The 25,941-nt window shown below is 33.7% G+C and overlaps 2 protein-coding genes across 10 annotated transcripts; both read left to right on the top strand.

The window, feature by feature from the left end:
• The first annotated feature begins 578 nt into the window (after positions 1-578).
• LOC140771770 (protein MRG1) lies at positions 579-25,465 on the top strand. Of its 8 annotated transcripts, none has more exons than XM_073113443.1 (11): positions 579-823; positions 14,498-14,551; positions 14,700-14,713; positions 16,303-16,448; positions 18,779-18,814; positions 20,813-20,853; positions 21,959-22,060; positions 22,458-22,540; positions 22,937-23,106; positions 23,706-23,790; positions 25,114-25,465. In XM_073113443.1, the coding sequence occupies exons 1-11, from the start codon at positions 671-673 to the stop codon at positions 25,193-25,195; spliced, it is 966 nt and encodes a 321-aa protein (XP_072969544.1). In that variant the 5' UTR covers positions 579-670; the 3' UTR covers positions 25,196-25,465. The 8 variants fall into 8 exon arrangements, with proteins under 8 accessions (XP_072969544.1, XP_072969550.1, XP_072969547.1 ...); XM_073113449.1 differs by having other exon boundaries at positions 736-823; positions 14,700-14,744; XM_073113446.1 differs by lacking the exon at positions 579-823 and adding an exon at positions 13,698-14,022 and having other exon boundaries at positions 20,816-20,853; positions 22,461-22,540.
• LOC140772210 (RNA pseudouridine synthase 4, mitochondrial-like) lies at positions 6,014-10,763 on the top strand. Of its 2 annotated transcripts, none has more exons than XM_073114155.1 (10): positions 6,014-6,350; positions 6,591-6,662; positions 6,748-6,885; positions 7,005-7,052; positions 7,136-7,216; positions 7,579-7,692; positions 7,798-7,899; positions 8,510-8,621; positions 9,941-9,987; positions 10,090-10,763. In XM_073114155.1, the coding sequence occupies exons 1-10, from the start codon at positions 6,027-6,029 to the stop codon at positions 10,447-10,449; spliced, it is 1,398 nt and encodes a 465-aa protein (XP_072970256.1). In that variant the 5' UTR covers positions 6,014-6,026; the 3' UTR covers positions 10,450-10,763. The 2 variants fall into 2 exon arrangements, with proteins under 2 accessions (XP_072970256.1, XP_072970257.1); XM_073114156.1 differs by having other exon boundaries at positions 10,109-10,340.
• Positions 25,466-25,941: the final 476 nt, after the last annotated feature.

Raw genomic sequence — 25,941 nt, 5'->3', positions numbered from 1 at the left:
CTAATTATAAATACCTATGAAAGTTAACCTCAGTTAATATATTTTTTCATTTAACAGTAGAAGGACTAAGGATATATTTGTTGTTAAAAAATCTAAGTTTTAATATATAGTTATTAGACAATATATATCAGGACATCCATACAAAACATTATAGGTTTTGAAAGGTATTTATATAAATATAATATTTAGAGGTATAGGAGCAAATAAGGAGTTTAGAGGGGTATACCTCATTTTTTATCATGATGTACATCACAGTACATGTAAGCCTCCTTAACTATAAAAAACTTATTATTAGTTATAAACTAATACTGAGATTCTATAATAAATATTTTCTTCCTATTATAGAGGAAAGAATGAGAGAAAAATTAAGAGTAAAATAATTATTTAATATTAGTTAACATGCTTGAGGCTTTTTATAGTTTAGGAGATAATATATGTACAAAGAAAAGATTAAGGGGTATATGTGAAAATAGGCATTAGTTCAGGGATCTTAGTGTAATTATTCTAAAGAAATAGAATTAGCAGGGTTAAAATTGTAATAATGATAGAGCTGGGGTTGTTTATGAGTGAGTCGAGCACTGGAAGACGATTCCGCCATTTCTTTCTCCGTATCAGTGAGTCCTAAATAGTGCCTTCCGCATTCTACACTGAGAGGCAGCGAAGGGAAGAGATGGGGAGCTCGAACACCGGTGAAGGAGTCAAGGAGGAGAGCTCATTGGAGGGCGGCGGCGCCAACGCCGGAGCCTCCGCCTCCGGTTCCGCCGTCTTCTCCGAGGGCGAGAAGGTCCTCGCCTACCATGGCCCCCGCATCTACGAGGCCAAGGTTCTAGGGTTTCCATTCTTCTCTTACTTCCTCCTCTTTTTCCTTCTTCCCGTTCTCGAACTCCTCTGCGCGCTAGGGCATATTGACCTCTATGTTGACAGGCTAGCTTTTCCTTGGAAACAGAACGTTAGCTGCTGCAATAGTACTTTTGGTTCTATCAGGATGAAATCCTTCAGTTTATGTATAACATTAGATTGTATCATTTAGACAAGCCACCTCGCTTGGTGAGTTTTGGACAAGTTCATTGTAATTTGATTTCTTATCTCTTCAAATTTTTTTTTTAAAATTTGCTTCTACCATTGTTTTTATTAATGACCATTTGGGTGTGGTTTATGATGGACACGTTGCTCTTTCTTTATGATGCAGTAGTTCATTTAAATTTGAGTTTAACTTGAGGAAAATCTATGACTACGAATTAGGAACAATTATGCCTCTCTGTGTTAAAGCTTAATTATAATTCATTTGGAGTGTCCTTCTAATTAGAAGTAGATTAGCTCTGTGGTCCTCAATGAAGTGTCTGCATAAATTTATGTTCTATGGAGTATTAACAAAGAGTGCACATCTCTTAGTTTTGTTTAAAATGGTTTTAAAGGGTGGTTAATTGTAGAATCAGAGCCATTATTAGCAAGTGAAATTTTGGAACACGAGAGGATGACACCTTCAAACATACGCACACTTCAAGAACCTCTAGGCACCAATAATGTGATTTTATTTTACGATTTTATTGACGTGTATCTGTAGATCTGATAGAAGCATCATAAGTTCATAACCTGCCATTTCAGATAATGATCACTATCTAATGGGATTTTATACCCTTGCATTGTCGCAGAATGTATTGGAAGATGGAGCATATGAGCGAATAATTGTTGCATATGATATATATATATATGAAATTTACATCAACACTCCTGGAGATAATCATTAGACTCACCCGTTCAAACCCGACCCTAACTCGTCTAGTTTCAATCGAGTTAAGCCCAACCTGGCCTAAGCTAAGCCCAAGATGGCAGCGGATGGCATGGGCTAAGTCTTTGCCCATATGGCCTGGCCCGAAAGCTACACCCACTATTCTCATTTATGGTCCGACCCATATTGAATATTTAGTAAACTATATGTCAATGTAATATTTTTATATTTAACTCATTATGTTAGACATATTATATCTAACTCTAAATCTAATATCTTATAAGCTAATGGGTGATAACATGCTAGAATATTTTGATCCGACATGCCCAAAATATTGATGGGTCAGATTGTGAACAAATATTTAGGCTCGATTAGTCTAAAAAGCCCGATCAGGCTCGACCGATGATCACTACTCAGCATGCCTTTGATAGGGTATAAAGTGATTGAATCTTTCGCTCTTGGGCGGAGTCTCTACATCACTATGGTATGCGAGATTGCGATAGAGGGTGTGAATTGTTTTCTTTAATATATATATATATATATATATATATATATTCTTGCGCTCTCAGTATACTTTTTATTGACGAAAGAATGGGAGGAGATACTGTCGGTGATATACTACTCTGCGTATGAGTGATAGTGATAGGCGTAGGGGTAAAAATGGGTTGGATTAACTCCGATCCGACCCGATTCGAATCAGATTCGGATACGAATTCGGATATGGATAGAGTTTTTGAAAACAATTCGGATACGGGTCAGATATATTTTTCGGATTCGATTCGAATTCTGATGCGTATATCGGATATCCGTTTACCCGCATTTTTTTTTTTGAATGATTTACCATTTTTAGTTTGCTTATTTAAATAGTAAATATTAATATTGTTACCAATAATACGTTATATATTATTTATAGAGATTAATTTATCTAATTTTACATATTTGACATACAAAAAATTTATTTGTTGTAAAACTCTTAATATTTTTATGTTAATTATATATAAATAAAATATTATAATTTTTTTAAATTTAATTTTATTCTCTATTAAAAAATTATCTATATCCTTTTAATTAGAATATAATTTTAAATTTACTATCCATCTAATATTCGTATCTGAATTTGTATTAGGTGGATAAAGGTTGAGCACTATCCCATATATATCTGATCCGTTTTCAATCTACTCGGCACCCGGCATTCGACACCCACGTAGGCACCGGCCGTACGTCAGCAGGCGAAATTGGGTAGAGAAGGGTACGAATTGGTTTTTTTAAATATATTGCCGTTCTCCTCACTTTTTTCTTGAGAAACTCTCTGCGTGAGTGACAGGCGTGACAATGATAGGCGCAAAAACGAAGATTGAGTTTGTGGACAAAATATGACTCTTATTATTATTATTTTATTAACAGGAATAGATTGAGATGGTGGGAGATTGAGATCTAATCTCAGTACATATTACAAAACTTCTGAACAGATTAATAATTTTAAATTGGGTCTCATTCACTGTAGTTCTAATAAAAATTTTAATTAATATTTTGATATGGCTACCGCCACATCAAATTACGGTGTATCGTGGCGAGATGCACGGGTCTATTATCAGTTGTTAAATTAAAAAAATTATATATATAAAATGATTATTAGTTCAATATTTACATAAAAATACTAAACTAATTAAAAAATTTATTTAGAGATAAAATATTAATTAGTTTAATATTCTTATTATGGCTACGATAAATTAGATCATATTTAATAATAAATTTAAATAAATTTTTTAATAAAAATAAATTAGAATGGGCTATTTTGGTAACAAGAAAAATCATAAATTTTCATCATTAAAAAGTTTTAGGAATGTACGTACCCGTAGTCGTAACCTATAAACTCTGTTCTTCCATGTACTCCTCGATCTCAATTTCCCTTTGAACCAATCTCCGAGATGGCCGCATACCAAATTCTTTTCCTCCTCTTCCTCTTTGTTGTCTCAAGTGAAATTTTGTAGCATGAGAGGATGACACCTTCAAACATACGCACACTTCAAGAACCAATAGGCACCAATAATGTGATTTTATCTTACGATCTTATTGACGTGTATCAGTATTGATTGCATAGAAGGATCATAAGTTCAAAACTTGCCATTCCAGATAATGATTACTATCTAATGGGATTTTATACCTTGCATTGTCGCAGATTGTATTGGAAGATGGGAAATATGATATTGCATATGATATATATACATGAAATCTAAACTCGTCACCCTTCCTGTAACTGCCGGTTGCGTACCCTGAAAGTGTGACGTAATCAAAGTGTCAGAAAGTAACACTGGAGGTCACACCATAACCTATTTTATAATTAGTACATTGTCTTTGAGAGTGGGAATGGCACGTCTTTGAGAGTGGGAATGGAAATCTAAGTAATGGAAAGTGTGACGTAACAGGTCGGGCAATTTTTTATAAATCACACCCCATCCTATTTTATAATTCGTGAATTATCTTTTTAGAATTTTATATCTCCCCCCTTTTTTTTATAATTCTTATTAAACGCGCTGATGTTATTTTGACTAACTAATATTAAATAAGTTACTAAAATATTCTTATAATTCTCTTTTATTTTCTATATATCTCAATCATCTTCTTCACCTACATCTTTCCCCATCGTCATCGTTACTGCCATTACCATCATCTTTACTTATCTTTTCGTCCCTCCCTCCTACCTCTCTCCGTTTCATTTTCTTCTTCTTTAGAAAGAGAAAAAGAGAATAAATAAGCCAAAAGTAATTTAAGTATTTTAATTATTTTATATATTATAATTAAATATATATTTTTAATATTAAATAAATTAATTTAGAGTGTTAAACGAAAATTATAGAAGATCGAGGGTTGAATTATAAAATTACTAAAGCTTGTGTAAATTATAAAATAGTTAAATTTAAGGTGTAAATCTCTAGAAATAAAGAATACTTGGTCATCATAGAAAAATGATCAAAGGATCCATACTAATCTATAAGTTATTGAAAAAAAAATTATCCTTTGATAAATTAAAGGGTATATAACATATTTTAGATACGTCATTGGAATTTAAGTATTTTTTTATTACTATTATTTTTTTTCTACTTTTATTAATTTATTATTATTTTTATTTTTTATAAAAATATAAATAGTTAAGAGATAAATAAAATAAAACTACCATATCAGTGACAGTGACAAGTAACTGTGCTTATGAGGATTTTGAAAGAAAATTTCCTTAATTTTATTTAGTTCTTAAATCATTCATCATTTGGCTAGAAGTATCCGTACCCGTCGATAAACCTATAAAAACTCTGTTCTCCCCTGTACTCGTCAATCTCAATTTCCCTTTGAATCTTCAGAGAGCATTCCCACCCCGTGGCCGTAAGCAATCTCCGAGATGGCCGCGTACCAAATTCTTTTCCTCCTCTTCATCTTTGTTGTCTCAGGTAAGCGACGAAGCTGTACGTACTAATTTCCTATGTTCTCTTCCACTCCTCTGTTCTGCAACTAACTTCCTCCTCTTCAGCTGCTCTTTCTGCTTCGTTCACGCCAACCAACTTCTGTAACCACATCGATTGGCCGAGCGTGGTCTCAAAAGCGATGGAGAAAGTTATAGTGAGGATGCTGGAGAAAGTTATAGTGTGGATGATGGAGAAATCTTATGAAATGTTTTGTGAAGAACTGGTAGAGAGGGATGCAGAGGATAGCAGAGAAATGAATCTCCATGTCACATCCCACGAAGTTGTAATTTCCTAATCTCTCGTTTTAAATTGCTTTCCATATCTATTTCCTATTGCTCCTCTAAGAATATAGAAAATATGGATTTGTTGCATTCCCAATCCCACCCTAAGGCAGTAACTAATATCTCTCTGCATGTTTGGTTGATGCAGGATGGCGTCTACATGTTTGGTTGATGCAGGATGGAGGCATGGGATTGACGTCAATTTCTTGTGATAATCTGATGAGAGAATTCAAGCTTTTCTTGGGGGATTATATTTATACTTCACTACGTGTCTCGAAGCTTTAAATATTAGTTATACAGAAAGTAATAAATGTATGAATTTGAGGTCATGTAAATTTGTCATAAAATTTTGAAGTATGAGATGCATCTTTATTGAGTATTTCAGATTTGGTGGATTGATTGCATTTCTAATTCATTCTCACAAAAAAAAGAAAAAAAATCAAGGTGTGAAATGTAATAAATCCAAACCAGGGTGTCAAATACAAAATTACCTTATAAATAACAGACAGGCATCTATCTATAAGATTCGTTTGTAATCTCACCAAAATTAGTTCAGAAATGTCCGGGCTTCGCTTTCTATTGCGGCGCATCCTCTCGTCTCGGCGCTTAAGATCTCTTCCTATTATTCTCGACCAATCCTCCTACTCTACCATCGCCTCCGCTTCTCACGTAAACAACGGAGCGCGAGGCGCGAAGGAGAAGGGGAAATGGCTCGAGCTGCCACCATTTACTCCTCCCATCGACGCCTCCTCCCTCGGAAGGAAGATTTCCGGCAAAACCCATGTAGAAAAGAGCGTACCGATCACTGCTCTCAAGTGGATCCGGCGATGCTGCCCCAATCTGCCCATGTCTCTGGTGCAGAAACTTTTCCGGTTGAGGCAGGTCAGGATACCGTTTGTTGAAATGCCTGTGTGTGGATTAGTTTAGAAGGGATTATTGGATAGAGACCAACTCGGTAACTTTAGATATTCTGAAGTATAGGGACCATCAAGATTCAAGAGGAAATCTTTCTTTGTTCATTCCTCAATCTTCATGTAAAAGTAAAAGCATCTTGGAGGCAATTATGGTATATGTGATGATAATGGTATGGCATTCTTTACTAAAGTCATTTTGTAATGGCAGGTTCGGAAGAATCTGACAACTACCACAGTATCTTGCACTTCTAGTCATTCTGAGCAGTTGCACTCTAAAAGGGTATCCTTAATTTGAGTCAAACCCAGAAATTTTCTGCTACTATATCTCTATGTTTATTAAACATTATGATATTAACTATTGGAAGGTCTCGGCGCAAGAAGCGGTGATGCCTGGAGATGTGATCCTTTTACCTGTTACTGTTCAAAAGTCGAATGTTGAAAAATCTGACAAATGTATCAATGAGGAAGAAACTAACTTCATACACAACATTGAATTGTACAGGGTATTGGATGTTCAATCTTTTATTGTTATTCATTCGTTTTCTGTACTGATCACCTTGTGTGACAAAAGATCTGGATGACAACATTGTTCTTTTGACACTGAACTGCTCAATCTTTCCAGGATACAGCCATCATTGTTGTCAATAAGCCCCCTGGCATGCCAGTACAAGTAGGTAGTTCTGCATGTTTGGGCTTTGCTTTTTATCTTTCTTCAATTATAAGTTAATATTTGAACAATTGTTTTCCAACAAGGGTGGTGTTGGCATAAAATACAGTATGGATGAAATAGCTGCGACGTCCTTGAGATATGATCAGTCAGAGCCACCTCGCTTGGTGAGTTTTGGACTAAGTTCATTGTAATTTGATTTTTATCTCTTCATTTTTAATTTGAAATTTGCTTGTACCAATTTTTCCATCAATGACCATTGCTTGTTAGTTTTTTGGAATCGTTGTTGTTCTTTCTTTATGATGCAATAGTTCCTTCAAATTTGATTTAACTTGAGGAAAATATATGACTACGAATTACAAACAACTATTCCTCTTTATTATACTACTCTCCATGTGTTAAAACTTAATTATTAATTTTTTTGAAGTATCCTTTTAATTAGATGTGGATTAGCTCTATAGTCCTCCAACAAAGTGTCTGCATTAACTTTACGTTGTATGGAGTATTAACAATGCATCTTTTATGTCAGGTACACAGGCTTGATAGAGATAGTAGTGGTGTCCTAGTGCTGGGCAGAAATCAAATAAGTGCTTCCATTCTGCATTCCATCTTCCGTGAAAAAACATCCGGAGTTTTATCTGATGTAAGTGAAATATCGCATATGTTATCAGGAAAATAACTTAATTACATAAAGAACAATGAATTTGTAAACTTTTATGCTTACCTGATTTCTTGTTTTCCTCTCAAGGGCATTATCGGTGCGCCTAGAGTATTGCAAAGGAAGTATTTGGCACTTGTCTTTGGAATACCAAAGCATCTCAAGGGTCTAATATCAGCTCCACTTGCAAAGGTTGATAAGGCTTCATTATATATTTGTATTTTTCTTCCCTTGTAGGTCCACTATGCATATATAGATAGAAAAACATCCACTGTGACTTAGATTTGATTCAAATCCAAGATTGCTCCACATAAAATCTCTAGTTCTTCCATTCGGTTTACATTGTTTACATTGCAATGTTGAGATCAATGTTGAGTTGGATTAACCAACAACCATTTACTGTTCATTTGGTTAGACTATAGATATTTGACTATTTAAGTATAGCAGATTTAACATTTACTTAGATCGTCCGATAGAAAGGGAAACTGAAACTTCCTGTTTTTGGTTTACCAAAAGTAGGGTCTAAAACCAAGACATCTTAATTTTGCTTAAAATGGTTTAAAAGGACAGTTAATTGTAGAATCACCGCCACTATTGGCAATTAATGCATGGGTCAAAATTTGCAGCATGACAAGGTGATACCTTCAACATACGCACACTTCAAGAACCATTGGGCACCAATAATATGATTTTAGTTTACGATTTTATTGATGTATATCAGTTTTGACATATAAGGATCATGACTTGCTATTTCAGGTAATGATTATTATCTAATAGGATTCTATGCCTTGCAATGTCACAGATTGTATTGGAAGATGGAAAATCTGAGCGAATAATTATTGCAGATAATATGAAATCTACATCAGCACAGCATGCTTTGACAGAATATAAAGTGATCGAATCTTTCGCTCATGGTCAGTGTGAAACACAGTTTGATTTTTTTATTAATATTATGATTAAAAGGTTGCCAAACAGATAAGGTGAGAATATATCAGTGAGCCATTATATGGTTACGTTCTGTTTGAACATTTAAAGTTCAAGGTGTAAGTATTTTGCATCCTCTTCTACTTGCTGTATAATTCTCTCTGAAGTAACAGGAGAAAATAGGGTCAAATAGGTTTGAACCTCAAAGGGCAGCAGTATGTGGTGGTTTTCTTACTCCAGTATTAATTCATTTTATATCATTATGCATGAAAATTGCATGATATGAGTTTCATTTCAGGGAAGTACACATATCATTCTTTTATGGATAATGATTCTCGGTAATTTTTTAATGAATTATTATTTACACTGATGCATTACGATAGGAAACTTTTAAAAATTACTTTTTGGTTACTTTGGAATGCCAAATTTGATAACCTCATATTTGTGCCTCTTTTGAATAATAATACTTTTTGAAACCTATGCTGATGAAATCATGAAAGCTTATGTTGAATCATGTATGACGACCTTGGAAAATAATTTCTAATGGCTATGGCAAGTTGCAAAAGACAGGCGTGTACTACTTCTCTAACAGAATGCCACTATTAGGCTCTAGATTTTGACAATTGAAGAAAATGTTCAGGTGTGCTAGGTCACCTTAACTAGATCAACTTAGAGATAAAGACTCGAGTACCATCCTGTGCAGTCACTCTAACTACAATGTTTGACACTGAAATGTCCTTAGTACTTGACTGTATACGAGGTTACTAGTTCCTTTGGATTGTGTGATTATATCTGGTTCTATCAGCAATGAGAGCCCTGAGTTGTGTTATTACCTTTCCACCCTGAGAACTTAAGAGCAGTAATGTGGGATTTTCTCTTATGACTTGTATATGAGGTGTACTTTTCTCTTCTAACTTGTATATGAAATGTACTTTTATCTTATAACTTGTAGATATAATAATTTGAGGTTTCATTAGATTCTTAATTTGTCAGGTTAGATTTGCTAGTTTAGCGATGTAATTTTGCAGAAATTTAATTTGACATTGGCATTGTGACAATTCATGAGTCTTTTTCATCTGTTTTAGAGGGGCATGCTTTCATATTCAATATCAAGTTGTCCATTTTGCGTTTTTAGAGCAATAGATATCTAACACATAAACACAACCTAATTGTAGTATAATGCAGCTCCTGTAAATGTGAGGTAATAACATAAAAATATCCAAGCTCTTGATTTATAGGAATAATCTGTCGGAATGCTTCCATGTTACTTTCTTGTGTATTGCTTATAGTTGATTTTTTTGTTTTACAGGTTTCACTTGGCTAGAACTCTGCCCACTAACTGGAAGAAAGCATCAGGTTTGTATATTTACAACAGGGACAGTGGATTAAATTCTGCCCATATTACAGTAGCCTGGTTATGTGCAATAACTGAAAATTCTTCTTTTTCTTTGACTCAAGCTCCGAGTCCACTGTGCAGAAATTCTGCGAATGCCAATTGTCGGTGACTACAAGTATGGCTGGCATGCACACAAGAAATGGAAGCCTCTGCCTGCACCACCATTGATCGCTCGTGAAGAGTTTCATAAAAAGAAGCTTCCATTCGGACTTGAATTGGACAGCGGCAGCATCTCAGATATGCAGCCTCGCTTACATCTACACTGCAAACAGATGGTTCTGCCTAATATCTCGGGTGCTCTGCAGCAATTCCAGTCCTCAACTAAAGACCAAGATTTCTCAAATCTTGAGAAGCTTACTTTTGTTGCTCCCCTACCATGGCATATGCAAACGAGTTGGAATATTTTGAAGTCGTCAACCTAACGGCACTGTAAAGTTTTCAGCTTCACTGTCTTCCTGTCTGGCTTCTTACTCACCAGTCACCACTTGCACAGAGCCGCAGAGGTGAGAGCAATCATAGATATTGATTGAATGTAGTGTGTAATTTGTTCAAGCCCAAGTATGCTCTAATATACCTTTATACTGTCCCTAAATAAGGGATGAAGTGAATTTTTTTCTTTTCTGTTGAGAAGAATGAGAGAGACTTATTTTTCTACCAACCTACCTTTCACATATCTGTGATTACACCTTATATTTTCAATATTTGCAAATTATGAACACTATTAAACCATTTTGAAACAAAGAGCAATGCAATGGATACATGAGTCTCATTATCTTCATATAGTATGAGCTGTTATATTTGTTATATGTAATATGTGTATAATTTTCTATATGGTAAGGATGATAGTGTAATACACATTAAGCTAGTATATTGTTAAGGGGTTGGTGTTTTTTTTCCTCTTCTTTTTATCCTTTTTTTTTTCGTGTATACGGTTCTAAAATCCCTTATTTATATATTTACCTCCCCAAAGTTGATAATTTTTATGTAATCCTAATTATAAATACCTATGAAAGTTAACCTCAGTTAATATATTTTTTTTATTTAACAGTAGAAGGACTAAGGATATATTTGTTGTTAAAAAATCTAAGTTTTAATATATAGTTATTAGACAATATATATTATTATATTAGACAATATACATAGTTTTAAATTGCTTAATAGATGATCATCTTAGCGTTATTATTTTTTATTAAAAAATATATGGTTAGAAAACTCTCATCGAGATCTTTAAAATAAGATTAATATTCAATAGTTTTAGAAGTAATTTTAAATTATTAATTTTTTAATTAAACGCATCGAAATTACATTACACGAAATAAACATCGAAATAAACATTACATGTCATTAACTAAAAATATCAAAATTACATTACCTAAAATAAGTAGAAATTAACCAAACATAATAAAAGCAAGCAATAGATGTTTAATATTCTGGTAAGTCATTTTCGTAGCCACCGGTTCCGGTTCCATAGCCACCGGTAAAAATTGGGGATAATTTTGAGTAATTATATTTTAGGATACATAATTTATTAGACTCATTTTTATAAATAATAAAAAAATTTAAATTTAAATTAACTTAAAAATAATTTAATATTAGACTCATTTTTATAAATAAAAAAATAAAATTAAAATTAACTCAAAAGTAATTTAATATTAGACTCATTTTAAAGGTCTCGATGAGACCTTTCCAATGGTATTATTTTTGTTAAAAACCGATCAGTAAAACTAATTATATACTCAGTTTAATTAACTAAATTATTTAACAAAGAATACAAATAAAATTAAAATTATTAAATATAACATTTATTGGGTAATTTTGGCATTTTTAAAAAGTTGATATGACAAATAGAATTAAAATCGGCTCCATTTTCATGGTGGGGCTCCAAATTTGGAGTCCCACTATTCATGGCTCCAAATTTAGAGTTTTGTAGCCCGGTTGGAGATGCTCAGGGGTATACCTCATTTTTTATCATGACGTACATTACAGCACATGTAAGCCTCCTTAATTATAAAAAACTTATTATTAGCTTATTATTAGTTATAAACTAATACTGAGATTCTATATTAAATATTTTATTCCTATTTTAGAGGAAAGAATGAGAGAAAAATTAAGAGTAAAATAATTATTTAATATTAGTTAACATGCTTGAGGTTTTTTATAGTTTAGGAGATAAAATATGTACAAAGAAAAGATTAAGGGGTATATGTAAAAATAGGCATTAGTTCAGGGATCTTAGTGTAATTATTCTAAAGAAATAGAAATAGCCGGGTTAAAATTATAATAATGATAGAGCTGGGTTGTTTCTGAGAGCATCTCCAAACGGCTTTAAAACTTCAAACAGTGGAGCTCCAAATTTGGAGTCCCGTGTAAAAATTTGGAGCCCGCTCCAATACTATTCAACTTTTAGAAATACCAATTTTACCCTACAAAAGTTTCATTTAAAATTTTAAATTCCGTCCGTATCCTTTATTAAATAATCTAATTAATTAAACTGAATATATAATTAATTTTGCTAATCAATTTTTAACAAAAATAGTACCATTAGAATGCTCTCATCGAGATCTTTAAAATGAGTCTAATATCAACTTTTTTATAGCATCTCCAATGCTTAAAGGCTCCAAATATGGAGCCAAAAATGGAGCAAGAGCCCGGTGCACTCCAACGCACCGAGCTCCATATATATTAAAATAATAATATAATATATATTATTATATTAGTTATTTTAAATTACCTAATAGATAATCCTATCGTTATTATTTTTTAATAAAAAATATATGGTTAGAAAACTCTCATCGAGATTTTTAAAATAAGACTAATATTCAATAGTTTTAGAAGTAATTTTAAATTACTAATTTTTTAATTAAACACATCGAAATTACATTACACGAAATAAACATCGAAATAAACATTACATGTCATTAACTAAAAATATCAAAATTACATTACATGTCATTACTCAACTTCCCGTCATTGAAAAGCTTGAAGCCAATGATGATGAACGATTTCAACGATTCCTTGCTCGACATAGGAAGATCCAAGATAAAGAGATTCATTTTGAGCTTCGAAATGTACTAATTGAACATTTATAGCAGAGGCACGAGAACGAAGGAATATAAATTTTTATGTAATTTTTATTTGATGTATTTCATTTTTAATGTATTTTATGTTTGATGTATTTAATATCTAATGTATTTTAATTTTTAATATTTATATTGGGGATAATTTTGAGTAATTATATTTTAGGATACATAATTTATTAGACTCATTTTTATAAATAATAATAAAATTTAAATTTAAATTAATTCAAAAATAATTTAATATTAGACTCATTTTTATAAATAATAAAAAAAATTAAATTAACTCAAAAATAATTTAATATTAGACTCATTTTTATAAATAATAAAAAATTTTAAATTTAAATTAACTAAAAAATAATTTAATATTATACTCATTTTAAAGGTCTCGATGAGACGGTATTATTTTTGTTAAAAACTGATTAGTAAAACTAATTATATACTCAGTTTAACTAACTAAATTATTTTATAGAGGATACAAATAAAATTAAAATTATTAAATATAATAATTATTGGGTAATTTTGACATTTTCAAAAAGTTGATATGAGGAGCCCGGCTCCATTTCCATGGTGGGGCTCCAACCAGTATTCCTAGCTAGAGCCCCGATTGGAGCTCAACCGGGCTCCAAATTTGGAATTTGGAGCCCGGTTGGAGTTGCTCCGAGTGAGTCGAGCACTGGAAGACGATTCCGCCATTTCTTTCTCCGTATCAGTGAGTCCTAAATAGTGCCTTCCGCATTCTCCACTGAGAGGCAGCGAAGGGAAGAGATGGGGAGCTCGAACACCGGCGTAGGAGTCAAGGAGGAGAGCTCATTGGAGGGCGGCGGCGCCAACGCCGGAGCCTCCGCCTCCGGATCCGCCGTCTTCTCCGAGGGCGAGAAGGTCCTCGCCTACCATGGCCCCCGCATCTACGAGGCCAAGGTTCTAGGGTTTCCATTCTTCTCTTACTTCCTCCTCTTTTTCCTGCTTCCCGTTCTCGAACTCCTCTGCGCGCCAGGGCATATTGACCTCTGTGTTGACAGGCTAGCTTTTCCTTGGAAACAGAACGTTAGCTGCTGCAATAGTACTTTTGGTTCTATCAGGATGAAAGCCTTCAGTTTATGTATAACATTAGATTGTATCATTTAGAGTTGGGTGAAGTTTTTCTTATTGCCAATTTTTCCTTCTTCCATGTTAACTATTGAAGGTTCACAATTATGTGTTGCTGGCGCTTTAGTTTTGAGGTTTCTAAAACTGTCATCTTCCTGTGCCAGCAATAAAAGATGAAAAAGAAATTGCAATACACAAAACCGTCCTTGTAGTGCCAGATCAGAATTTTCTTCTTAAGTACCAAATGTGGTGCTTATTCATTTAAAAGATGTGTGCTTATTTGCTTATTCTGTCTTGCCTTGTACAGGTGCAAAAGGTAGATCTTCGGAAGGATGAATGGAAATACTTTGTCCATTATCTTGTAAGTTACCAACTGTTAAACATTTCGATCGCTCCTTTGACCATATTGTATTACTTAAAGAATTTGTAGAAGCAATTATTCGTTCTTTTGATTTGTTAGTAAAATTATGTGGATTTCATACATATCTATAACGATCCATTTCTTGCAGGGTTGGAATAAGAAGTAAGTACATTTCAGATTCGGAGTGTTTTAAGTATGTTTGCCCTCTTGATTCATCCATATTGGTATGCAGTTACTGTTTCTATTCCACTTCTATAGATGATTTGACTTTACACTGAAATTCCATATGCACAATCTGCTTAGCTTAGCATGATATTTTTACATTCTTCATGCAATTGAGAATCTGGACTTATTATTTAACTCATCTGTATGTTCTGTGCAAATGGTTTAGACTAAGTTTTTACACTATTCACATGGTTTGTGGGGATAGCTAAAAGATTCCCTGTTTCTATTAAAAGATTCAAAGTTCTGTATTTGTCCACAATAGTTGGCATTAGGTTACTTAAAAAATGTAATTGTTCACTCTGGGACCTTCAGCAGCTGACATTTTCCTTTGTCTAGGTTCATACCCAAAATACACATGCCTTTGGATCCTCTACATGTTTGCACTTCTGCCTTTTGTTAATTAATTCCAACATAATGAAATGCTTACTTCCGATTTAAAGGTTTTAGTGGCTTAGAAGTTGTGAGAAGTCCCCTAGGCTGATGGAGGAAAATGGGCCTCATGGAGTTGATCCAGAGCACATGGTTTATGTGGTGACGTATGTAGTTATATGTTGGGCTCTATTACTGTCAAGCTGGTAGCATTAAGATGAAGCATGATTAGTGTGAAATCAAGACTGCTGAAATAATTTTGAACGTATAGTTGGTACGTAGAACTTGCACTGACTTCTGAACATTTTCTATTATGTTGCTTTCCTAGTTGGCACAGTTAGCTGGTTTCATTGAGTGTTTGTTTCAGTACTTTTATTTCTCACTTCCTCCACTCTCCTCTGTATCTATCTGTTCACATTTTACTGTTCAAAGTCCCTAATGATCTTTTATTCCCAATCAATGCTACATTCTTTGTTTTCCCACTCTCCATGTAATTTCTTCACATTCTTATTACTATCTCTCTTCTCTGCCCTTTCTGGGCAGCCATTCGGCTGCTATCATTTGTTCTCCCTTCTCATCTACTATCTTACTCTGTCTAGTTCAATTAGTCTATCTGGTGTGGCTTGATTTGTGTACTTGTACTCTCATCTTGTTTGGTTTTCAAAGCCTGAAGTTGAGTTTGACAGAATCTGGGTCACAGACTATTTATCCTGTACTTGATTTAGCTTAGTTTCAACCTGGCTAAGCCTGCCTTTTTATGAAGTCTGGGAGAAATTTATGTATATGTCTACCTTGAATATCTATTGCGTTTGTTTTTAGACTGTATAGAATATACTGAGATAATGTAAGAAGGCTATGTTAATCTAACTATTAGGCAATTATGATGTCTTTTAAACTTGTATCTGTGTTATATATAATGCTGAATTTGCATCAGGGATTAGTTTGGAAAGGAAAGTAAGGATCAATTTTCTCAGTGATCTAACAAGATCTGTGATACCTTCCTAATTTTCCTGTTTTTGTTCTCTCTTGTACCCTGACTAAAAATATATTGCCTTTGAGAGAGGAATTTTCCATCCATCCTGCTATATTCCATAGTTCCATGGTAACATATCTTTCATTTCTGTAAACTTAATTCTCTTTGAATTGAATGTCTACAGTTGGGACGAATGGGTAGGGAGTGATCGTCTGTTGAAATTTACTGATGATAATGTCCATAAGCAGCAGGAACTTGAGAAGAACCAGCCTGCAGACAAAACTGCAAAGACAGGGCGATCAACACATAATAAGCCAAAAAGCTCTAATGGTCTGTTTCTTTTTCATTTTGTGCTGCTGTTTGTTGTATGTGGCTTTAGAGAACTTGGTGGTTACAACGGAAAGAGATCAAATTAATATATCAGCATGTTTGCGCTTTCATTTACATAAAACTGAGACTGGTTCCTTTTGATTTGCATAGATAGTGGATTCTGCTAAATAGATTATTTCAGGCCTAATTATGAAAAAATTGGGTTTAGAAAGATCATGGGTTGTGTACTAAATTGTTCTGCACCTTGAAATATGGAAAGCCCTCACTTGTTAGGATATCCATCTATGTCTTACTGTTCAAATCAGATGAAAATTTGCACTAAGATATTCATTTCAAACTTTGTGTATTCCATCTGAAGTATATGTTGGTTAGACCTCCCTCGCACACATGCACTTAACTAATTGCCTCTACAATGCTTGGGCTTGTTTATTCTATTTTCTATGCCTACTTTTGCATGTGAACTTATTGAATTTGCAATATTAATACTAGTAGTTTCAAACTTTCACTTCATTGTTTTTAACCTTTTTTCAGCATTTCAGTTGACCAGCGAATTACCAATCACACAACATGTTTGCTCGCAAACAGCACATTGATTATTGATAGAAAAGATAATAAGGTCGATCAGTTACTTAAACTTGATGATCCTAATACCCTATCATCTCTCCTGGGAGTTGGGGGGAAGAATGTTTGTTATAACTAAGTTTGCTTGCAATATTTTATAATGTCTTGCTACAAATATGACATTTGTTAAAATCTTGGGCTAGTGTTAAGCTTTCTTCATTATAAATGATGGAACAATTTGGTATTAATTGGATTATTGAGAATTTAAGAGACAAACAATTCTTGGGGCTATGTTGCAAAATAGGCAAAGATAAAAAGAGGGTAAAGGCCTAAAAGGTACTAAACGATGCCACTTACACTAATACTAAACTTAAAGAGTTGCATGTAGAGATTTGAAGTCTAGCACTTGCAATATATCTTAATGTGCTGGCGGAATGAAATTGAAGAATATATTACTTCAGCATTTTTACCTTCTAGGATGACCACACAATACATTAGTTCAGGGGATCCTGCTAATTGTTTCAGATTATCGTGGAACTCCAGGCGTATGTCATTTAACTTTTTAGTACTAACTCCTGAGATTCATATCCATTTTACTAGTTAGAAGAAAAGGACTATGGTACTGTAGTCTGAGTAATATAATGTTTTTATTGTTTTGTTTGGGAACCATGTCACATGTTGCCATAATGGTAATTATATAACAACCAAGCCCTAAAGTCCGAAATATTTTGATGTGAAAATTTGTAAATTGAGTGGAATAGGTATATCAGGTAAGTTTTATAGTTTTCTGTTATAAGTATATATGCTCTACTTTATCTTTATAAACTTATGGTTTATGCATTTTCCTTTGTTGAACTATCGAACATAATGTCATAACTCATAACAGCTAATAGTAGTTGTATCAGTTATGTTCTCAATTTCAATTGCAAGTACAAAATTGCATGGTTATAACATATATTCAACTTTCAGTTGGATCTATAATTCTATATTATACTGATTTTAGAAATTTTATACTCTTTACTGTCTACATCTGTACTGATTTATCGCAAGGAGAAGTAAATACTGCTAAGATATGACTATGTCATATTTATTTGTATCCATTCTACTTATCTAGAATCTAGTACTGGCCAGATTCTGAAATATATATGGTTGGGATTTCAGCATGTACACATTATCAGGTCCAACAATGGTTCCAGACTGGATCTGCTAACTCAGATATTTCTTCTGTGGTTTGAATAAAGTAGATTAGTTCAGCTTGGTGGTTTATGCTGGGCAATTTCCATCACGTAATGTACAAAATAGGTTGAAGAAGGTGTTGATTGGGTAAGAGCAGAAAATATAATTACATGGCATACCATTTAACATCTTTGTTATTTACAGAAATTGATACAAGGTTAAACTGCACATATTATACATATGACCTGCTTTACCTTTAAGCGGGTAACAAGGCAAATGTTTGTGTGGTTGGTTGCACTTGCATTTTAATCAATTAAGCGAGCTGTATTGATTCCTTTTGTGGATCTGTCACATTTTCTAGTCTTCCATGATAGAGAATACTTGTTAGGAAGTTTGATTGTTTGATTGACAGTGTATTTATCTGTGTCCACTCATATGTATGCTTCACCTTTTGGTATGTGCATTGCCAATTTCTTAGTTATTTTCTGATATATAGATGACTGTATTATCATCTTCTATGTAGAGTTATTTTAGTTTAGTTTTGCATAGTCTAGAATATACAGCGTGACATATGCTTTACTTTGTACTGATAGATGCAAAAGTGGATAAAGAGGACCCGAGGAACCTCTGTAAGACACTTCTTTCTCTTGATTATATCCATGTTATTCCTTTACCTAAAACAGTGGTGCCAAGTCACTGCCAACTTCTCTTGTTCTACTTCATTGCAGAGCATGTTTATGCTCCATCTCCTTCATTGAAACTATATAACTATCTATTTTAGTTCCTTTCTAATTGGTTCATTTGGTAAAGTAACTTGTGGTAATACACGATCTTATTTGGTACTGATTGTGCTGGAAATTCTGGTTTGCTGCTATAGCTTCATGATGTAGCTGAAGAACTTATACAATAGCCTGTCAAATTTGCTTGAAACCAAGAATTGTGTAAATGATATATTGTACTTGTGTAAGATCAAGGGTTGATATAGTGGTATTAGTTTTATGTTCATATAGGCAGGATTGGCAACTGAAGCAACTGTTATCAAAAGCTAGAAGCATCTGTGTAAATTACATTATCTTTTTTCCATTTTGATTTTCAAACATAAACATATTCATAAATAATCTGTGGTACATTTTAGTTAGGTCTCCAGAAGCTAGGCTGATAACAACGAAAGGGAGAGACCACAAAGCACTTCCTTCGAGTATCACTGGAAGCAATAAAGAATGCCAATCTTTGCTAATATTGCCATCATCCAGTTGTTACAAATCGACATCTAATCTCCGAAAGCCTTTTCCTTGAAATGAGCAGGAACGAGCTGAAGAAATTGAGAATAAGAAATTTGGTCTACCAAAGCTGACATTTGCGATGACTCTATGAGGAAAACCAGGGGTATTTCCACACCATTTGATGGTGTTCTGGGGTGAATGGCAGCAGTTGAGGCCTTTCGTATTTATAGGTGCTTTTCTTCAGTCTCTTGAAGCCTTTCCTATTCTCGGGGATAAAGGACGAACGAGAAAAAAATAATCCTTGGCTTCCATGCCTTTTGACGATGACATTACTAAGTCGTGCACCTTTGCAATGCTTCTGCTCTTACTGACTGACCGATTGAAATGACTTACAATGGTGCTTGGTCCATTAAGGCTGGGGCTCAATGTTCCTCAAGGACATGTTTGAGTAGGAATCTTGAGGCTTGAATAAAAATAGCCTGTTCAAAGGCTTGGATTAGGAAAAGAAACAAATTATGGTCCAAACAGAATCAAAATGGTGGTGTAGGAGTAGAACACCTGGCTCTTATACCAATGATATAGGACAATGTCCAGGAAGGGATCAAATAAATCAAAAGATAGAAAATAAGTGTGGAAAAACAAGTTTTGAGTTTCAAAGGTGGTTACTCTGGATAGGATAACAATAATACAATGCAATGTTTCTGATTAATGTTCACCCACAAAACCTAAGAGGTTTAATGGGAATAATTTCAGATATTGAGCTTTTGTTATTTGAATTAGATGGAATATTCTCCTTTTAATTCTATTTTGTTAGTAGCTGTTAGGTTAGGTTTATCTCAGGATGTTTTTTGGGCTTGTAAGAGAAAAATGCAGGAGTTAAACTAAATAGGTCCAAGGTTTGTAATATGAGAGAATTAATTGAGATATCCATGAACGTTTACATGACCAAATTAGGAGGTTCCCTGTTATAGTTTTTGGAAAGGTTAATACTTGGTAACATCACGTTAATGAAAGTATATACTAATGAACAAAGATGTAGAATGCTGCTAATCCATAAGTATAACTAAAGGTCCCTTTTATCACTTCTTTTCCTTGGCCCATTGTTTACAAGTCATTTTATATCAAAAGTCATAATCATTTTAGATATGGTTAATTAGGAATGGATTTTAGAAATCTATAAGATGATTTAACCCTTCTGAGATTGCAAATGTAACAATCATGTCAATGACAAATAGTTTAGATCTCTGATTATTTGGTCCTAATGTTGTGAAATATTTCTTGTCATAGGCAGCTTCATTTCCTTTTCCATATGTGGCCCCTTTTCTTGTGCAATTGTTATGATCTGTCTGCTACTTTATTGCCTTATAACCTCTTTTAGTTGTGTTGTTTGACATTTAAATGCAGTAGCTAAAGGCAAGAAGCGCAAGAATCATCCTGGTACTGAGGTGCTATTTTCTTTCTTAAATATATCTAGTTAGTGTTTTGTAATCTATCTGTTAGAGCAATCTATTGTACTATGCAGTATTACACTGTTATGTAGGACTATTTACTGTTGCTTTTGCTGTTTTCATGTCTCTTCCGTAATTACATGATCAGACAGTTTATGTAGTTGCATAGTCAACACTGGGTCTTTTATCTTTGAGAAAGAACTAACTTTTTGCTATTCATTTCGAAGGAAAATAAATTTTGCAACATAGTATAATACATATATGTTCAGTTTTAGGTCAAACATTTTTTGGTTGCTGGATTCTGAATGAAATTATGAAGCAATTCCTGTTGGTTACTTAGTTCTTTTTTATCCTTTTTTCCTTTGTTTCCTTGATTAGGATTTTAAAAAAAAGCAATTTTATGGTTTGCTCATAAAAAAAACGTCGTCTTGTCCACATTCTTGTTGATCAGCAGAATAGCAGGCTACCATCTTAGGTGATCTGACATAATAAATTTATGCAACTTGGAGTCTAACAGCTTGTAGTAATTGTTTGAACTGGTTAGAACTTCATTCACAAATTGTGGATATCTAGATTGGGTGGATGAGCTCTGCAACATCTCTCTTTAGTTTTAATCACTTAAGGTTTTGGTAGATATTTAAATTGCAGACTTGTGTTACATGAGCTCCATGTTAAGACTAAGAGGTTCTTGCCAGCTAATCTTCTAATAAGCTACTTGCCTTCTTTAGGGGGAAAAGGTAGAAAAGGAATAATGGGGTACCTTTTTGAGTGTAAATGTTTACTCACTCACCTTGTGTACAGGAATCTTAAATCGTTTTGTTTGCTTTATTAAGGAACACCAGTATCCTGAAAATAAACGTAGATAAATGATATATTATGAATTTGCGATATTTTTGGTGATTCAACCACTGAAAGAGGACTCCATTTGCAAAGGATAAATGCTCTATAACACTGCTCTGGGTTCAATTCCTCCTTGTTGCTTAATAGGGAGTATCGTGCAGGACTTTTTTAATTTTTCATATAGTATTTTGTATACCTTGAACTAAATTCAATTGCTTATTTGATCATGACTTTGACATTTCTACTGTTTGGCCAATTTCAGGGGGACAGGAGATCACCAGAGAAACTTGTCATGTTACAATTTCCTTTGAACCTTAAGAAGCAGTTACTTGATGATTGGGAGTTTGTAGCTCAGATGGGTAAGGTAGTTAAAGTCCTTTAACATTCTATTTCATCTTTTGTAAAATAAAAGAAATACATCACCTAGCTATGTCTCATACTCTCATTATATTATATTGTGATTTTGTAGTGGAAAGTCAACTTATGGCGTCTGGAGTGCAGAAATGACTTTTCAATTTCTTCATTATTGCCAAACCTCCTTATTATTAGCTTATTTCCTTATAAATAGTCATTTTCTTTCTATAACATTCTCTGCGTTCATCTTTCAACTACATTTTAACATTTAACAGCTCTGCAGTTCTTTTTGGCTCTTTACTCATCTTTGTACTTGATTTATTTTTCTTATTTTTGGTAACTGTTGTCTTCATTTTAAGATAATATTATGTTTAACCTAACTGCTCAACAATCCTCTTATGTTGTAGCAGCTTGTCAAACTTCCCCGTTCCCCAAATGTTGATGATATCTTGAAAAGCTACTTAGAATATCGGACAAAGAAGGATGGCATGTGAGTATCAGATGAGATAAACACAAATTTCTGCTGATGCATACTCAAGTGGTTCATTCATCGGGTTTATTTTTTCATATATTTTTCTTTATTTATGTTCTTTTTCATATATTTATATTTATTGTCAGTTCATGGTGTCAGTTTACTGTCTTCCATTGTTTATGTTTTATGTTGTTCTCAAGTTTCGTGCAACCATTTTATTCAAAGATGTTCAAAGTTCCACAGATTTAGCTTCTTGCTATTCTTTGTTTCCCATTATTTTAATTGCAGGATGCTGTCTATCTTTCTATTTCTTTCACTCAGTAATTGTACCTTTACTGGATGTAGCAATTCCCATGCCATGCTTTTCTAATTAACTTTATAACTGTGTTTTCTATTCAATTTTTGTGATTGAAGGATTGCTGAATCTGTTGGGGAGATTCTGAAAGGGATACGTTGCTACTTTGACAAAGCATTGCCTGCAATGCTTCTTTATAAAAAGGAGAGGCAACAGTATCATGAAGCAGTACAGGGTAATACCGCACCTTCAACAATATATGGTGCCGAACATCTACTGCGCCTTTTTGGTATGCACACTCTGGTGCTTTTTTCTTTTCATCTTAAGCTTATACTTGGGCAAAAATATGTGCTTCATCCACTGTATACTAAATATTAGTATCATGTAGCCTTATTCATGCATTTCTGGTAACTCAACTTTATTTGCATATTGTATGCTACTACATTGATTCTCCTTTGTATATTTTTGTCGCTAGTAAGGTCAGATTGCATGGTTTTTCATGTGCATAACTCACATATTTTGCTCGTCAGTTTTAGTTACTATATATACTTGAGCAGTATCAGATCAAGTTCAAGCTGAGTTGTAGTCTCATATATATGCATAACATGCAATCTACCTGCAAAGGTTCTGCAATTTTCAGGTTTAAACATGACTGGTTAATCTTGTGATCAAAGGTCTAAACTCCAATCTATCTTGGCTTGCCATAGAAAGTCATGGTACACCATAAACCTACCATAACAAGACTGCACACATTTATTATTTCATAATCAAGTTTTTGGAATAACAATATTTACGAAGATGATAGCCGGTTTACTTCTGAGAATGTTTTTAGTCGTAGTTCTTTGATTTATAGTACGTTAGATTCTAATTGTGTTTTACCAATTGCAGTCAAGTTGCCTGAATTACTTGCTTATGTCAACATGGAAGAGGAGGCACTTACAAAACTGCAGCAGAAGTTGTTAGACTTTCTCAAGTATAGTGGCCCTTCTCTATTTAATTTCTCAGTACCTTTGTAACTTTATTGGTTTGATTTTCTTAGTATTCACAATTGCAATTAGTCCAAGATAACAAAGTTGTATATAGGTATGCTTTCCTTTAGAATCCATTCTGTTTTTTGGTCAAGTCTTGTGTCTTTACTCCATTCATGACTGAAAGTAGTTAAGAGCAAATATGTTACATGATTATAATCACATTACTTTACCTTACCAGTAAAGGTTAAGTTAGTTGATTGTGTTGTATTGTGTCATGCAGTAATTATATAGTAGCCAACCTTGTGTGAACTACCTTCCATACTTTATCATTGCATTCTAAAGTACAACCAGCTGCAGGATAACCTTCCATGGCCTCCTCTACTCTACTAGAGGATTGAGTGAAAGGAAGATGAGGTCATGAAAGCATCTTGAATTCTTGATACCCAAAAAAATGACATAAACTATCTGAGATTATTGGATAAAAGGTTGCAATAGTAAATTTTACAGACCTCTTTGTGATTTGCATCAACAGAGAATATGAATAACAAAGATGTCTCCTTTTGTTTCTGTTTGTTCGATTTTTTGCACATCCAGTGCCAAATTCTCTTTATAAATAGTGATGATCTATCTTTAGTGATACTAAGGGCACTTTTTGGCTTTTGGTGTCATACTTGATACTTGTTTTCGTTTTGCCTGTATAAGTCCAATGACAAAAAAAAGAAAGAAAGAAAAAAAAGAACTGAAACATGTAATGGCTGTACCTAGTTATTTTTATCAGTTAACACAAGTTACCCATTAATTTGAAAACCTTTGATAGTGTAATGATTCATTAACCTTCATTTATCAGATATTCGTACGGCACTGAAGAGACAACTTACCTGGAATTTATCATTTACTGTTAAAATGAAACGTACAAATGAGAGAGATTATATTCCCTGTTGGCTCTTCTCTTACTGTATCTATGCAATTGATGCGCAAATTTGTTAATGTTTCTCTACAAAGGAAAAACTGGCTTTTAAACAAACTCATAAATATGAAAAAAATAAATTTAAACAAGGTGGAACAAGCCCTGAACTATTAGACTTTGGCAAAACAATGGAAATAAAGGATTCCAATCATCATCATGAACATGAAAATTAATTTACTTATTTGCTGTGATTAATTTAAACCTATTTTAGATTTCAAGTCTCATTCTATTTATCTACTGTGGTATTCTGACAACTGGTTTAAAGCATGCCCATGAAAACCCATATGAATGCCCATTTCTACTATGAGTTAATGAGGTTTCTACCATATATTTTGAAGCATTCTCTTTTCTTTTTCAGGTTTCTGCAGAAGAACCAGAGCTCCTTTTTCCTCGCTGTGTATGATGGCTCTAATGGTGAAGATGAGACAGATGCTAAATAACAACTTGCCAATCAGCTCGTGGTGGCTATGTGCATTAATCTGTCAAGGAATCGCCAGGCTAATCACCTTACTGTTATTTCTCTTCGGTTCAAGTCTTAATATTTGCTGCTTGTAGTATTGAGATATGTTTTCGATACATTTGTGGTGAAATTGAGCCCTTGTAGCCCTTTAGTAGGCTAATCACCCTACTAATGTAGTACTTTCTACTAAAACAAAAGGAAAAAAAAAGTTATTGCTGCCTTCAATTAAATGGACAACCGTCTACTATTATTTCTGTGGCGTGGAAATTTTGAAAATCCGACATATTTTTGTTGGTGGTGAATGTGATAGAATAGCCTACTTTTGCAAGTTTCATGATATATTTGATCAGGATTCCCAGGTAGAAGTTGGGTACTATTGCTTACTTAAGTTGTGGCAGGTATGGGCATGTATTGATAGTTTAATACCCCAAGAGTGAGTTGGTAGGGGTAAAGGTGAACATTTATTTTGTCTCCAGTTATTTTTCTAGACATTGGATTACTGGATAGAAGTTTATAGACTGCTGCTGGTTCTCTTTACTCTTTGGAGATCCATTTTGTGTGCTGTATGTTGGGCTATGGGAGAATATAACTGAGATAATCAAGAGTTAAAGCGGATTAACTGAATTGAGAATTATCTCCTATCTGATGGTCTTATGAGCCACAGCCAATAGTTTTCTGACGATTTGTCTGCTATGGTGCAGTTTATGGTTGTTTCCTGCTGCAGTC

This window comes from Typha angustifolia, chromosome 12 (assembly GCF_048772165.1).
Source record: "Typha angustifolia cultivar Huaian chromosome 12, ASM4877216v1, whole genome shotgun sequence".
In the NCBI taxonomy this organism is placed as follows: Eukaryota; Viridiplantae; Streptophyta; class Magnoliopsida; order Poales; family Typhaceae; genus Typha; species Typha angustifolia.
Note: the sequence above shows the minus strand (reverse complement) of the source record. Positions and strands in the feature narration are given on the sequence as shown.

Excerpts from the sequence above, each read along its gene's own strand:
- LOC140771770 (XM_073113443.1), top strand. The coding sequence starts at position 671 with ATGGGGAGCTCGAACACCGGTGAAGGAGTCAAGGAGGAGAGCTCATTG. Across the intron at positions 18,815-20,812 it reads AGAGGACCCGAGGAACCTCT|TAGCTAAAGGCAAGAAGCGC; the intron begins GTAAGACACTTC and ends ATTTAAATGCAG. Across the intron at positions 20,854-21,958 it reads AGAATCATCCTGGTACTGAG|GGGGACAGGAGATCACCAGA; the intron begins GTGCTATTTTCT and ends GGCCAATTTCAG.
- LOC140772210 (XM_073114155.1), top strand. The coding sequence starts at position 6,027 with ATGTCCGGGCTTCGCTTTCTATTGCGGCGCATCCTCTCGTCTCGGCGC. Across the intron at positions 6,663-6,747 it reads AGCAGTTGCACTCTAAAAGG|GTCTCGGCGCAAGAAGCGGT; the intron begins GTATCCTTAATT and ends AACTATTGGAAG. Across the intron at positions 6,886-7,004 it reads ACAACATTGAATTGTACAGG|GATACAGCCATCATTGTTGT; the intron begins GTATTGGATGTT and ends CAATCTTTCCAG.